At 35.3% G+C, this 16,050-nt stretch overlaps 1 protein-coding gene across 5 annotated transcripts in view; it reads left to right on the plus strand.

The window, feature by feature from the left end:
• POC1A (POC1 centriolar protein A) overlaps positions 1-16,050 on the plus strand; it is a 215,516-nt gene that overhangs the window by 85,796 nt on the left and 113,670 nt on the right. For 4 of the 5 annotated variants that reach the window (XM_051985340.1, XM_051985357.1, XM_051985347.1 and 1 more), the window contains exon 10: positions 8,142-8,285. In XM_051985340.1, the coding sequence (XP_051841300.1) occupies positions 8,142-8,285 (144 nt within the window). Of the gene's footprint in view, positions 1-8,141; positions 8,286-10,115; positions 10,216-16,050 lie in introns of all 5 variants that reach the window. The other variant, XR_007951902.1, reaches the window with a different exon arrangement.

Consider the following 16,050-nt stretch of genomic DNA (forward strand, 5'->3'; position numbering starts at 1 on the left):
AGCAGTAGGATCAGCACTTGCAAACTTTTGGTTTAGAGTTCCAGATCAGAGAAGAAAGCTTTAAAGTGAAGCTAGAGGCACTATCCTCTCACCCCACAATAAGAGGTACTTATACTAATATTTCTTATTTTTAAAAAAATGAACTGGCAAAGAAGAAAGAACAAACATAGAAATTTATTATGGGAATGGGGAAGATGGGGTTTATCATCGAGGAGGACCTTAAAATAAAAAAAATCTTCTACCCCAAAGAGTAATATTAAATGGCTCCTTGCCCAGAGGAGAACTCAAGAAAGAATTTTAAAATCAAATGAGAGACATTGAGGAAAAAATTAAAAAGTAAAAACAAAAACCATCCAAGATAAACAGGAAGATTATGATGAGAGAGTTAATCAACTAGAAAATCATAATAAAATAATTTTTTGAAAATTAGAATTGGGCAAGGGGAAGCCAGTAAAGGTATAAGGGACCAAGAAATAACAAAACAGAATATAAAGAATGAAAAAAAAATAAAATAGAATGTGAAATATCTTATAAGAAAAATAACAGATCTGGAGAACAGATCAAGAGGAGAATATGTAATAATAATTGAACTATGTGAGAACTGTGCCCCCAAAAAAGAACCTTGACATAATCATGCAAGAAGTATTCCAAGAAAATTGTCCTGGAGTGATATTATATGAGGGAAAAGTATAAATAGAAAAAACCCACCAAATACCACCTGTGGAAAACACAAAGGAATATTATTGCTAAATTTTGAAACCCCTTGGTTAAAGAGAAAATTCCAGAAGAAACAAAAAAAAATTCAAATAAGCTGGAGCTACAATTAGAATTGTACAGGACTTAGCAGCAGCCACAATAAAAGATCGCAGATCCTGGAATCCTATACTGGCTATCAAAAGAACAAGGCCTGTGGCCAAAAATATCATCTCTAGCAAAATTATCCAATTTTGGATAATTGAATGAAAGAAATGGACATTCAACAAATTTGGCAGATTTTCAAGGCTTTTTTTCAGCAAAACATGAACTCAGCAGAAAATTTAACATATAAGAGCCAATATCAAAGAACAATTTAAAGGAACTTAACATGGACAAATTGTTTTTTATGTGGAAATGTATAACACATGTTAAAGACGGACATCAGCAATTGGATAGCTCAAAAGAAAGACTGAGGCAGAATTAAGTATGATTTGACTCAAAAAAGCAAAATTGCCTAGGAAAAATTAAAAGTACTAATTGCATTATACAAGTGAGGTGCCAGGACATTAAAGGGGGAAGGAGGGCTCGTAGTTCTGAAAACCTAATGACATTGAGAATAGGTTAAATAGGCATGAAGGGTTACCATAATAGTATACCATAAAGGTATAGCACTCTCCAAAATCTATAAAGAATTAAGGGAAGATGAGTGAGAAGAGAGGAAAATATAAGGGTTGGGGAATAAGACAAGGAAGGAATCCATGCATGGGGGAAAGTTAAGCAATAGCAAGGCCAGTTAAGGAGCAGAATTAAAATAGAAGAGTTAGCAGGGACAGGAAAGGAGATATATACAAATACTACAAGGATCAAGAGTAGAAATTTTTAGAAAAATAAAAGTATAACTAATAATCATTGATCTTGGACAAAAGTCAAACTTAAAACTTATTCAAGAGAGAAATCTACATTATGTGTCAGCCTTACTAATATTGTTTTAGATACATGTTTATAAATGGGTAAATGTGTGTGTCTATGTATATGTAGATATGTATATGTGTTACTCTATGTATATATGTATATAAATATAGGTATAAATATGTAAGTGGGTGAGTGGGAATATAGATGTATAATATATGTGTGTGTATATATGTGGGAGAGCTGGGGGGGTGTGATTGTGTATGTATATACCTATTTATGTATATATAAATATATCTCTGATTTAACTATAGCCTGCTTGGGGAAGAGGTTGAAAGAGGAAAAAAAAGTAAAGTAAAAATATGTGTATGTCAGAGAACAAAAGAACAATCTACAAGGAAGCAAAGAAAAGATGGAGGTTCAGGAACATTTAAGAATAATTGAACAGCCTGAAAATTGTGGTAAAAAAAAGAACCTACATATCATATTTCAAGAAATCATAAAGTAAAACTGCCCAGAAATCTCAGGGAAATCTCTCAGAGAGAGCAAAATGGAAATTTAAAGAATCTGACCTTTCAAGTCATCACCTGAAAGAAACCCCCAAATCAACCCAGAAACATTACAGCCAAAATCTACAGCTTCCAGGTCAATGAAAAAAATATTGTAAGCAATCAGAAAAGAAGAATTTAAATATTGAGGGGCTGGAACCTCACATATAATTTAGCAGCTGCCACTTTAAAGGAGTATGGAGAACTTGAAATACATATTTCAGAAGGCAAAAAACACAGGTTTACAATCATGAATACTTACTCAGCAAAATTAAACATAATTCTACAAGGAGAAAAAATGGATCTTTAATAAAATAGTGGACTTCCAAGCATTTCTGTTGAAAAGACCCAGCTGCATAGAATCTTTGAGATGCAAACATAGAAGTCAATAGAAATACAAAAAGGTAAGCATAAGGGATTAAATAAGGACAAACTGTTTACATTCTAATATGTGTAGATAATACATGTATTCCCTTTTAATTTTATCGTCGGAGGTCATAGAGTGAATCTATAGACAAAGGATCCAGAAGTGATTATATTTTGATGAATTTAAAGGAAAAATGAAAAAAAAAAAAAGATGACTAGATTGGGGGGTAAAGGAGATAAAGGTAAAGGGAAATTAGCTCATAATTGAGATTCTCAAAAAGAAGGCTATACAATTAGGAACTGGTCAAAAGCAATAAAAGTTGGATACAGAAATACATTTCACTCAGTGGAAGGGAAAAAGGAAAAGGAAAAGAGACATTCAGAAGAAGGATAAATAGAGGGGTTAAGCTTAAGGAAACCAGTTCTAAGGATGGACAAAAAATATATCAACTCTCATTGTAGTGGCAAAGAATTGGAAACTGAGGGGCACCTATCAAACCACTTAATAAATTATGTTATATGAATGTAATGGATGCCATAAAAACATTAACAATTGGAGGTTTTCTCTTGCTCTAAGGATTCTGACCTTGGTTATTTCACTGCAGATTAGGCTGGAAACTGGAACTGAGACTACGCTATCCTATATTCTTCCCTATATCTTAGCCCTCATATCCAGTCTGTTGTCAAAGTCTGTCAATTTCACCTTTACAACATCTTTGGATATGCTTCCATTTTTTTCTTCTGACTCTGACACTTCTCAGTTGCAAGTTCTAATAATCTCATGTTTTGATTATTGAAATATCCTTCTGTTGGGTTTGCTTATCTCAGATCTTTCTCTACTTCAATCCATTTTCCATTCAGTCATTAAAATAGAGGTCTGAAGTACAGGTCTGACCATATTCCCTTTATTCCCCCCCCAAAAACAAAACAAAACAAAACAAAACACCACAACAAACTCAAGCATCTTCCTGTTGCCTTCAGAAGGAACTACAAAATGCTATTTGGCATTTAAAGCCCTTTATAACCTAGCTCCCTCTTAATTTTCCAGTCTTCTTAATTCTTACTTCCCGACATGTATTCTTTGATCCAGTGCATTAGCCTTCTGATTGTTCTATGCACAAGACTCTCCACCTTTTAGTTCTGGGCATTCTCTCTGGCTGTTCCCCATGCCAGTAATGCTTTCTTTCCTCTACTCTGATTATTATTATTTTTCTTTTTTTTATTTTTTTTTAAATTTATTTTTTTTAATATACATTGATTTATGAATCATGTTGGGGGAGAAAAATTCAAACAAAAAGAAAAAGCCATGGGAGAGATAAAAAATAATAAAAACAGGGAAAAAAATAAGTGAACATAGCATGTATTGATTTACATTCAGTCTCCATAGTTCTTTTTCTGGATGCAGATGGCATTTTCTGTCCAGAGTCTGTTGAGATTGCTTTGAATCACTGAACTATTGAGAAGAACCAAGTCTTGATTATCACACATTCTTCTTCTTATTGTGTATATTGTGTTCCTGGTTCTGCTTGTTTCCCTCAGCATCAATTCATGTAAATCTTTCCAGGCCTTTCTAAAATCAGTTTGTTGATTATCTTCATATACCACAACTTGTTCAGCTATTCCCCAGTTGATGGGCTTCTACTCATTTTCCAATTCTTTACTACCACACAAAGAGCTGCTACAAACATTTTTGCACATGTGGGTCCTTTTTGATTTCCTGGGAATCCTCTACTATGATTATTGACCTTCCTTGTTTCCTTTAAGTCCCAACTAAAATCCCACTTTCTATATAGGAAGTCTGTCTTATTCTTCCTTCTATCCAGTATTTTTCCTGTGTTAATTATTTTCTGTTTATTCTATATATAGTTTGCTTTATATATATTTATTTATGTGTTGTCTCCTCCATTAGATTGTGAGTTTTTTAAGGGCAGGGACTGTCTTTTACCTCTTTTTGTTTCTCCAGCACTTAGCACAGTACCTGACACAAAGTAGGTGCTTAATAAATGTTTGTTGATTGACATTTTGCTCTGCTGTTGGGCTCAGAGCCACACAGCTGCTGATTACTATTGAACTTGCTCCTTATTTAATATACAGCTTAGGAACACCTTGTAAGAGTGTTCCTCACTCTTGAATGTTGCCTTTGGGCATAGGTCCTTTCTTCAGTTTACCATGTATCTGTGAATCAGAATTGGGTAGTGTGGGACAGAGTTGCCAGGTAGAATCTCTATTCATTATACATGTTTTGGTATCTCTATGCTGGATCTGGGACCTCTTTTTGTCTTGAAGCACAGTATTTTCCTATTCGATGACTCAGACAGCAGGTTATGACCAGACCCTATAAGCAGACAGACCTGTTTCCCTTTGCCTTGATTGGAAATATGACTTGTGATTTTTTTTCTTGGATTTGCTCTGGTATATTTTCTAGATTCGTTTGGAAATATTTGGGGGTGGGAAGGCCAGAGTAGAGGATAGGGAGAGTTCACCATGCTGCCTTCTGCTACTCTTTCATTTTAGTTTCACTTCTAAGAGCAAATTTAATCAAGCTGCTACAGAATCAGCTGCCTTCAGGTAACTGGCAAACACCAAACTACCAACTTTTGTAATCTATATAAAATAAGACTTAGGGATAGTTTGAATATCTATGTACTAGTTGTTTCTAAAAGTTTGTTTGGGATTTGAATGTCTGGAGTACAATAACATTTTCCCATACAAATTAGTATTCTAAATACAAATGATATTTCAATAACTTTGTCAGCTAAATAAAACTTCTGAAAAGCTAGCTCAGGAACCTCCTACTATTGAAATATTGTTTGTACAGGAAGGAAAAATTTAGGATACTGGAATACATCTCTTTCATAGCCTTAGCCACTGCTAACTCCCTGGGGAGAAGGAAGTCTTCCTTTCTTCTCCTGCCATAGATTCTGACTGTTTAGCCAGATGGGAACATAGGAATGTGGTGGCTTATGCAATGGATAGTGCAGTAGACTTGGAGTCAAGAAAACTTGTGCTCATATTCTGCCTCTGCTGTTTCTTAGCTTTATGGTGATGGGCAGCTCTGAACCTCAATATCCTCATTTGTAAAATGCAGCTTTAGTTTGCAATTCCTAATTCACAGGATTGTTGTGAAACTCGTATGAAAATAAGTGTTTGCAACTCTAAAGCTTTATGTAAATATCAATTATCATTACTTCCAAGGGTCCTAATCCTAATAACAGATATCATGATTATCTTCTGGCTTAGGAGTCCACACTGCAACACAGATGCTGTCCAGCTGTTAATACCATTGGTCTCTGTAAACTGGAAGTGCCTTTAACTTCCTATATGCTTCCTAGAGGCCATATTTATGATTCATATGAATGAGTACCCATTATGAAATAATGTAGCAGTCATGTTAGTATACATTCTCACATGTTTCCATGAGAAGATCTCAAGAGATACAATTGAAATAATTGAATAGAGATTCCTCTAGATTCTGACTCATCTCTACTCTGTTTGGCTTGATATGACCATACAGACACACCATTGTTTTCCGTGGAGGGGAAATCACAACTCTAGGAAAGCTTAATAGTTTATTTCTGGATCCCACAACGGGTAAAGAATTGTAGGAGGTGACCATCTGAAGTGGTAACAAGATGAGAGGATCAGATCTGTGAAAAGAGTAAAGGAAATGAAGATTATGTAGCATGGAGAAGAAAAGGCTTGAGAGCAACTTAATAAGCAGAGGCTGGTGACCAAATGTTGATGCTAGATAGTCAAAAAGACTTAGGAAAGACCTTACTGATATTAGAGACTGGGAAGCACTCCCACCAGTCACAATTTCACTTTTGAGGGATAGGTTGTCAACTAACAAACATAAAGGTAAGTATGGATCTATTGATAGCATACATATGACCTTTTGAGTTTATTTAAGCTTGATTTTTCCCTTGTTTTAGAAATGAAGATTTATGGAATGTGGAACTTTGGCATAATGAGGGAAATGTTGGGTTTCCATTTTCTGATATATTTATATTTATATTTTTTGATTTGTTTCTCTTGAATTATTTGAAAGATAAATTTATTTCATCTAATTTATAGTGGTATTGAATAAAGAATGACTTTTTACAAAACAGCCAATAACTTTAATAATCTAGTGCTTGACAAACCCAAAGACCCCAGTTTTGGGGATAAGAACACATTATTTGACAAAAATTGCTGGGAAAATTGGAAATTAGTATGGCAGAAATTAGGCATTGACCCACACTTAACACCGTGCACCAAGATAAGGTCAAAATGGGTTCATGACCTAGGCATAAAGAATGAGATTATAAATAAATTGGAAGAGCATAGGATAGTTTACCTCTTAGACCTGTGGAAGAGGAAGAAATTTATGACCAAAGAAGAACTAGAGATCACTATTGACCACAAAATAGAAAATTTTGATTATATCAAATTGAAAAGTTTTTATACAAAGAAAACTAATGCAGACAAGATTAGAAGGGAAACAATAAACTGGGAAAACATTTTTACAGTCAAAGGTTCTGATAAAGGCCTCATTTCCAAAATATAGAGAGAGCTGACTCTAATTTATAAGAAATCAAGCCATTCTCCAATTAATAAATGGTCAAAGGATATAAACAGACAATTCTCAGATGAAGAAATTAAAACTACTTATAGCCATATGAAAATATGCTCCAAATCATTATTAATCAGAGGAATGCAAATTAAGACAACTCTGAAATACCACCATACACCTGTCAGATTGGCTAGAATGATAAGGAAAGATAATGCGGAATATTAGAGAAGATGTTGGAAAACAGGGACACTGATCTTTTGTTGGTGGAATTTTGAACACATCCAGCCATTCTGGAGAGCAATTTGGAACTATGTTCAAAAAGTCATCAAACTCTGCATACCCTTTGATCCAGCAGTGTTTCTACTGGGCTTATACATCAAAGAGATACTAAAGAAGGGAAAGGGACCTGTATGTGCCAAAATGTTTGTAGCAGCCCTGTTTGTATTGGCTAGAAGCTGGAAAATGAATCGATGCCCATCAATTGGAGAATGGTTGAGTAAATTGTGGTATATGAATATTATGAAATATTATTGTTCTACAAGAAATGACCAGCAGGATGAATACAGAGAGGCTTGGAGAGACTTACATGAACTGATGCTAAGTGAAATCAGTAGAACCAGGAGATCATTATATACCTCAACAACGATACTGTATGAGGATGTATTCTGATGGAAGTGGATCTCTTCAATAAAGAGAGCTAATTCAGTTTCAATTGATCAAGAATGGACAGAAGCAGCTACACCCAAAGAAAGAACACTGGGAAATGAATATAAACTGCTTGCATTTTTGTTTTTCTTCCCGGGTTATTTATACCTTCTGAATCCAATTCTCCCTTGCAACAAGAGAACTGTTTGGTTCTGCACACATATATTGTATCTAGGATATACTGTAACATGTAAAGGACTGCTTGCCATTTCAGGGAGGGGGGCGGAGGGAGGGAGGGGAAAAATCAGAACAGAAGTGAGTTCAAGGGATAATGTAAAAAATTACCCTGGCATGGTTTTTGTCAATAAAAAGTTATTTAAAAAAAGAGAGAGAGAGAGAGAATGACTTTTTCTTTTTCTTAACAGCCAGAAATGGATTTCTCAGAAACTTCCTTCAGAATTAAAGCTCAAGATTCTATCAGGAACCCACAGACAGATGTAGTCACCCTTCCCCCAGCCATTACCAACACTCTGGAGCATATCGTGAGTCAGTTGGATGTCCTAACTCAGGTAAGAAACAATTTTTTATGATGGGAGAAAATTCTTAAAGTCTATTAGAAGAATGGTTTCAAACTCACCTACTTTACTGAAAAGTTTAACAGCAAACAAACCCCTTTCCCTCACTTGCTCTCCCTTTCTCAAACTCTGTATATTTTTTAGTGAAAAATCTTTATCCTCTAAGTAAGATGAAGTGCAATATAGAGTACTCCACCAGGAGTCATAAACCTAGGGTCTTTGTGATGAGCTGAGGTCAGTCCCTAACTTAATAACAGTGGCTAGTAGATAGAACTAGTGCAGTGTTGTATGACTCAGACTGAGATTTCCTCAAAAGAGATCAGTCAGAGGGAAGTAGGATGCAAGGTTGCCAAAAGGGAAGTCCAGGAATCATTTACCAGACAATGAAGACAGTAAACATGAAGGTCACTAGAGTTTGTTGTCATCAGTGGCATTGTTGGGTCACTTAATAGCCTCAAGGTCACTGCCAATTGTTAAAAATACACTGCTTTGTCTGGGTTTCATTTTCTTGCTGTGCAAAATGAGAGCTGTATTAGATCATCTCTAAGGTCTACCTTAGTAATTTCTGTCATTTTTCCCAAATGTCACAAGCTGTGGTTTCCAAATCAGTGCTTACTGTTTTAAGCAAATATACCCTGGTCATGATGAATTTGTGAGTGAATTCTATAAAAGTTTTAAAGAGAAATAGATATCTGTGTCATACAAATTACTCTCAAAAACTGAAAAAGAAAACAAGCACTGATTTTGAGAATTGGTAGGGACCTCTGTGACCATCTATTCTGACGTATGTACTAAGGAATCTCTGATATAACATATTTCATAGTGGTCATCTATTCTCTGCTTAAAGACCTTCAAGGAAAGATATTTCACCACTTCTAGAGACAAGCCACTAATCTTGGACAGCTTTAATTATTAGGAAGTTTTTCTTGACATCAAGCCAAAATTGGCTTCTTTGTATCTTCTGTCCTCTGCTTCTGGTTCTGCTCTCTGAGGCCAAATAGAACAAGTCTAAACTCTTCTCCATAATAGCCTTGTAATTTCTAGAAAACAGCAAACTTATCCCCCTTGTATCTTCTTTTTTTCAAACTAAATATTCCCAATTTCTTAAATGTCATGAACTCAAGACCCTTCACTATGCTAGTTAACTTCTATACATTCTCTAGCTTATCATCTTAGGCTCTTTTTATTATGAGATAAATAGAGTCCTAATACTTAAACAGAAGTTTAAAGCCACATTAATTATAGAATACTATCACTTAAGTATATCAATGCAAAACTTTTAAATAAAATTCTAGGAAAAAAGACTTCAGCAACAGGCAAGTTGAACTTATCTCAAACATGTAAGGATGGTTCAATATTATAAATGCAATTAACAAATAGTCTTTTTAAAATAAAAACAACTAAAGTCACACAATTATATTAATAGATTTTTAAAAAATCTTTCAACATAGGACAACAAAAATTGATGCTATAAACCTAAAAATCATGGTCATAAAAGGGCCATTTTTAGTATGATAAAAATTATATACCTAAAACCAAAAGCCAATATCATTTTTAGTGGGGAAACACTAGAAGCTTTCTTAAATATGAGTAAAACAAGTTACCCTTTATTCTACTATTACTTGACTTTGTTATAGAAATGCTAATCATAATAAAAGACATAAACATAGACAAAGTCATTCTTATTTGTAGATGTTATAATGGTTTACAAAAGCAAATAAACATTTTCCATATAATGTCTGACATTTGACACTTCATAGCCAACATCTCTTTTGATTTCCACAACAAATCTGTGAGGTAGATATCATTTCCTCTTTTTTGCAGATGGGCAGACTGAGATTCAGAGAGGTTAAATGACTTTCTCAAAGATATACAGCTAGTAACTGAGTGGGCTTTTAAAACCCAGGTCTCTTCAGACTTCAAGGCCAGTATGCTTTCCACTATATTGCTTTCCCCTACCCTAAAAGTATCTTAATTTTATGTCTACCAGTTTATTCAATCTGGGTCTAGCTGTCATTTAATTGTTTTTAAGTTCTTTGGAATGAGATGTGTGTGTGTGTGTGTGTGTGTGTGTGTGTGTGTGTGTGTACAATATAGTATATGCATGTATATTATATAATTCCTCTTAAATATTAATTAAGTCATCTAAAATGGCTGCTAGGGCTAGACTGAAGGTGTATGTTTTTTAAACAAAATATATTGAATTTCAATTTAAAAGGCATTTTGAATTAATCATTAAAAATTTTTAATAAATTAAAAAACTTGGCATGTGTAAGGTATTGTTTTAGATAGTAGGGGTATACACAAAATAAAAATAACCAGTCCTTGAGAAACTTCCATTTATTGGGGACGCATCATTTCATTTTAAATTCCACAATTACTCATTAGAAACCTGCTGAGATCAAGGCACTATGCTAGGTACGAGGGGTGTAGAGACAAAAATGGAACAGGCCATCGTAGTGCAGATGTAAGGCAATATATAATAGAAAGGAAATTGAGGTGTAAGATAGTCTTCCAAGCTGGGAGACTCCAAGAGAGGCTTCATCTGAGCTGAGTTTTGAGAGACCTAAGGATTCAGAAGGTTATGGAGAAGGAAGGAATCTAGTACAGGCCAGGGGAGATATCTGTGTACATAGGCACAGGGTAGACCCATTATAGTGCATTGTGTCCAATCAAGTGTTTCTGGAATGTAGAGTACATGGAGGTGAGATAATGGGAAGTCAGTTTGGAAGAAGTCTGCTGTAATCTATGGGTTGAAGGAAGGGGGCTTAAAAAACCAAGTTACCCTGTGGGATAAAGTACACTAGGAAGCCCTTCTTGAACAGGAAAGGACATCAATACATTAATCCACAAGCATTTATTTTACTAAGTTTTATGACAGTGGATGGAATCAGGAAAGCTTAAGTTCTAGTCCTTCTTGGACATTTGAAAAATAACTCATTGAGAATACCCCATCAGCCTTAGTAGAAAAAAATTTTCACCAGGAAGTCCCCAACCCAGTGGAATCACAGGTCTGGTTTAAAAACCAACTATCCTCAGGGCTGGATTATATGCTGGCAAGACAAATCAAAAAAAAGACAACCCCTCTATTTGAAAAGCTTCTGTTCTGCTAATCAGGCATGTTTTAGGAAGATTACATTGATCAACAGAGATCAGAGGATGAATTGGAGAAGTGAAAGTCTACAAGCAGGAAAACCAATTAGTTGACAGCCATATAAATGGGAACTAGGACACAAAGACCAGAAAAGTTGTGGAGTTTCAATGTACAAGACTTGGAGAATGAAGGATGATTCCAAAGCTCTGAGGCTGTGGGACTAGAAGGATGAGGGTGACCCTAACAGACATAAGAAATTTTTAGGGAAAGGAGGATAGATTCTATTTGAAACATGTTGAATTTAAGCTGTCTCTGGAACATCTAGTAGGTGATTGAAACTAGAGCTCAGGAGAGAGATGGATTTTGTTCCATTTTTTTTTTCCGTATGGAATCAGTTTTGCCCTGTAACCCCACTCTGCTCTGAAATAAACTTTTAGGATTATGTTTTAATTATGTAAATGCCATAATTTGATGTAATGGCAGAAGCATTCAGTGGGCAAGGACTTACTTTCTTCTCTACAATACTGAACAGAACTGATAGGAAAAGAAAAGTGCTTTAAGTTTATGTATTCTAGTTTTGATGAATGAAAAAGCCAGGACTCCTTCCTAGACTGCAATTCTTTAAGGTCAGACTATATATTTTCTGATTTTTCTGTCTTCTTCCAGAATCTATCTAGAATAGGACTGTGCACACAGTAGGTGGCTAATAATTGTTTTTTAATTAGTTACCTATGGCTTCAATTATCTTTTACTGGAAGAAGAGACCCAGAAATAAATGTTAGCAATATTAGTAGGGAGACTGGTTTTCTCTTTGTTGGAATGAATATATCCCTAGATGAGAAAACAGCTCAGAAGATATCTGAATCACAGGTTACTCACTGCTTATTATTTAAAGATCCACTATTGATCCTTTGGGGACATATCAATCTGCCATCAAACCATTCAAACCATCAGCTCAACTAAGGCAAGTTGATGTCAAATACTGTAGTTAAGAGGGATTGGGACTCTGGAAAGGCTCTTTATTTGACTATTAAGAGGTCTGTGGAAATCTTGGAGACCTTCAATTGAAAAATAAAACCAAAAGTTGGATTACAAGGTGTTGAATAGTGGAATGTAAAGATAGGAAGGCAACAAGTTTAGACAGCTTTTTCTAGAAATTTGACCATGAAAAGGAGGAAAGATAAGATGAATTTAAGGAAATAGAGGAGAGTGGATGATCCAAGAAGCAAATGAAAAAAGATGGGAGAGGATCAAAGATATAAATAATGATGTGGCACTGGCAAGGAGAAAAACCTTAGGCTCTCAGACATGCTAGGGAAGAGAGACCATATATGAACACATGAGGATTTGAAGTGTGGAATAAGGTACATGAGGGAAACTCATGACTCAGGGCCTCTTTTTAAGTGGCTGGAACAGAGAAGAAAAAGTATGAAACAGCCTCCATGGGCAGCATCATAAAGTCAGGGTACAGAATCTGGGTTAGACTTTGAGGCCTAACTTTGGTTCTTCGAGGCAGCTTTGCATCTCAATGTGAAAGAGAATAGGTCAAACACTGCACATCAGGATCATATTTTAGTTAGCTGATCTTTTTTTTTTTTTAATTTTTTATTTAATAATTACTTTATATTGACACTCGTTTCTGTTCCGATTTTTTTTTCCCCTCCCTCCCTCTACCCCCACCCCTAGATGGCAAGAGTCCTTTATATGTTGGATATGTTGCAGTATATCCTAGATACAATATATGTTTGCAGAACCGAACAGTTCTCTTGTTGCATAGGGAGAATTGGATTCAGAAGGTATAAATAACCTGGGAAGAAAAACAAAAATGCAGATAGTTCACATTCGTTTCCCAGTGTTCTTTCTTTGGGTGTAGCTGCTTTTGTCCGTCATTTATCAATTGAAACTCGGTCTCTTTGTCAAAGAAATCCTCTTCCATCAAAATATGTCCTCATACAATATCGTTGTCGAAGTGTATAATGATCTCCTGGTTCTGCTCATTTCACTTAGCATCAGTTCATGTAAGTCTCGCCAGTCCTCTCTGTATTCATCCTGCTGGTCATTTCTTACAGAACAATAATATTCCATAACATTCATATACCACAATTTACCCAGCCAGTTAGCTGATCTTTGATATATAAAGCACCAAGTAATTTGAAATTGCAAATAATTTATGTCTACTTCTGGACTGATTCCAGGACTGAAGGACTTCTAATTCATGGATATTTTTCCTAGACGAAAGTAGGCATATAAACAGTGTGAAGAAATTTAAGGCCACAGAAGCCTGCAGCATTTTGTCAGCTACAGAAACTTAATGTTATTCTTGACCCAGTAAAGTGAAAGATCAGTGGGGGTGGAATAAATTAGAGTGTTTTAAGATAAAATTGGAAATAAGTCTGAAAAGATGGTAAAAATAGTTGAGTTGTAGAAGATATTTTTCTAACAATATTAAGCCAGGGTTAAAAACAGAAATATTATTTTTCATTATTTTAGGGGGTACATGGAAAGTCCTGTTGTATTTGGAGCTAAAATAGTAATTTTTCAAGTACTGCTGTTTATTGTCTACTGTGTATCAGGTATTATACTGAGCACTGAGCACATAAAGACAAAAATGAAAACAGTCCTTGCCTTCCAGGTTTAACAGGGCAGCAGTACATACACAGCTAGGTATGTGCCACTGAATCAAGCTAAATGATTGAGGGCTTACATGTAGACAATGTAGAGTGTCAGGAGAGAATGCATAGAGAAGTGTCACAAGCAGAGTTTTCAGGGAAGCAAAGGATTCTAAGAGATTTTTATGAAGAAATTTTTCTTAGAATATTGAAACACTGCTATGATTTTTTGAAAAGGATGGGAAATAGCATCAGAATGATATTAAGCAGATCTCATACACTTGGCCTACTTAGTGCATCATATTCCTTTTTTGTATGAGGCTTATGCTTTATTTTATTAATTTTAGAAAATTCTATGTTCCAAATTTTTTCCTTTCGTTCCCCCAGCCCCTCCCCTAGATGGCAAAAGCAGTTCAATATATGTTAATCCTGTGCAATTCCTACATACATACTTTCACAATTATCGCACTGCACAAGGAATATCAGATCAAAAGGGGAAAAAAATGAGAAAGAAAACAAGCAAATAACAACAAAAAAGTGAAAATACTATGTTGTAGTCTATACTCAGTTCTCTCAGTCCTCTCTCTGGGTGTAAATGGTTCTCTTCAGCATAAAATCATTGGAACTGGCCTGAATTGTCTCATTGTTGATCATCCATTAGAGTTGCTGCTCATATAATCTTGTTGTTGCTGTGTACAATGATCTCCCGGTTCTTCACTTGGCATCAGTTCATGTAAATCTCTCCAGGCCTCTCTGAAATCATCCTGCTGATCATTTCTTATAGAACAATAATATTCCATAACATTCATATACCATAACTTATTCAGTCATTCTCCAACTGATGAGCATCCACTTAGTTTCCAGTTTCTGGCCACTACAGAGAGGGCTGCCACAAACATTTTTGCACGTACAGGTACCTTTCCCTTCTTTAAGCTCTCTTTGGGATACAGGTCCAATAGAGACACTGCTGAATCAAATGGATACACAATTTGATAGCCCTTTGGGCAAAGTTCCAAGTTACTCTCCAGAATGGCTGAATCAGTTCACAGCTCCACCAACAATGTATTAGTGTCCCAGTTTTTCCACATCCCCTCCAGCATTGTTATTATCTTTTCCTGTCATCTTAGCCAATCTGAGAGGTGTGTAGTGATACCTCAGAGTAGTATGAATTTACATTTCTCTGATCAGTAGTGATTTAGAGTACCTTTTCACACGACTAGAAATAGTTTCAATCTTTTCATTTGAACAATTTAAAGATTTCTTTAAACAATAATCATTTCTTTGAGTTAAAGTTCATAGAGAACTAAAACTGTAAAAAAAAAAGTTGGTCATTGGAAAGTTCTCTTGTTAGACCTTGAGAAAAACATTCGTGGTTGAAGTCTTAAACTTGCAATACATTTGCAAATAAATGCCTAATGAATGTGAGTTAACGCTTAATCTTAATTATTTCCTATGCCATATTGGATTTTATGGTTTTACCACTAGCTTTCAGTACATGATCTCCTTTGATCTTTAATCTTCCTAAAGATCCTTGTATTACAGATGAGAAAACTGAGGCTAACAGAAGTTAAGACACTTTCCCAGAGTCACACAACTCATAAGCATTGTGGGCAAGGATTACAAGTCATTTTTTTTTAATTCAAGTCTTACCCACTGTCCATCATATTAGGCCTATTTTTTCTCTTGCTGTCATTTTACTTGCTGGTTGAGTGTAGTTCTAAAGGACTTTTCTAACTACAGTGAAGCTCTTACAAAAGAAATTTTGTTTATAGATCACAGACCAAGGACTGGTAGCATATTTTGAACTGAAGATGAAGAATCTTCCTCTCCCTCTTCTACAGTGATGAAACATAGCTGTAGGTTATACAGTTGTATACCTCTGGGTTCCCAAGCCTGAGTTTCCCTTTCTTGCAGATATTGCAGGCTTCTTACTTAGCCTAGTCACCCGAATTTCAATGCTAACTGCCAGGGCAGGTCCCTCAATAATGAATGAAGGCTATTTACTTGTTAATGTCAGATATCATGAGTTAACTTGGTCCTTTTACATGCCCTTACT

Source organism: Antechinus flavipes, chromosome 1 (genome assembly GCF_016432865.1).
Source record: "Antechinus flavipes isolate AdamAnt ecotype Samford, QLD, Australia chromosome 1, AdamAnt_v2, whole genome shotgun sequence".
Classification (NCBI taxonomy): Eukaryota; Metazoa; Chordata; class Mammalia; order Dasyuromorphia; family Dasyuridae; genus Antechinus; species Antechinus flavipes.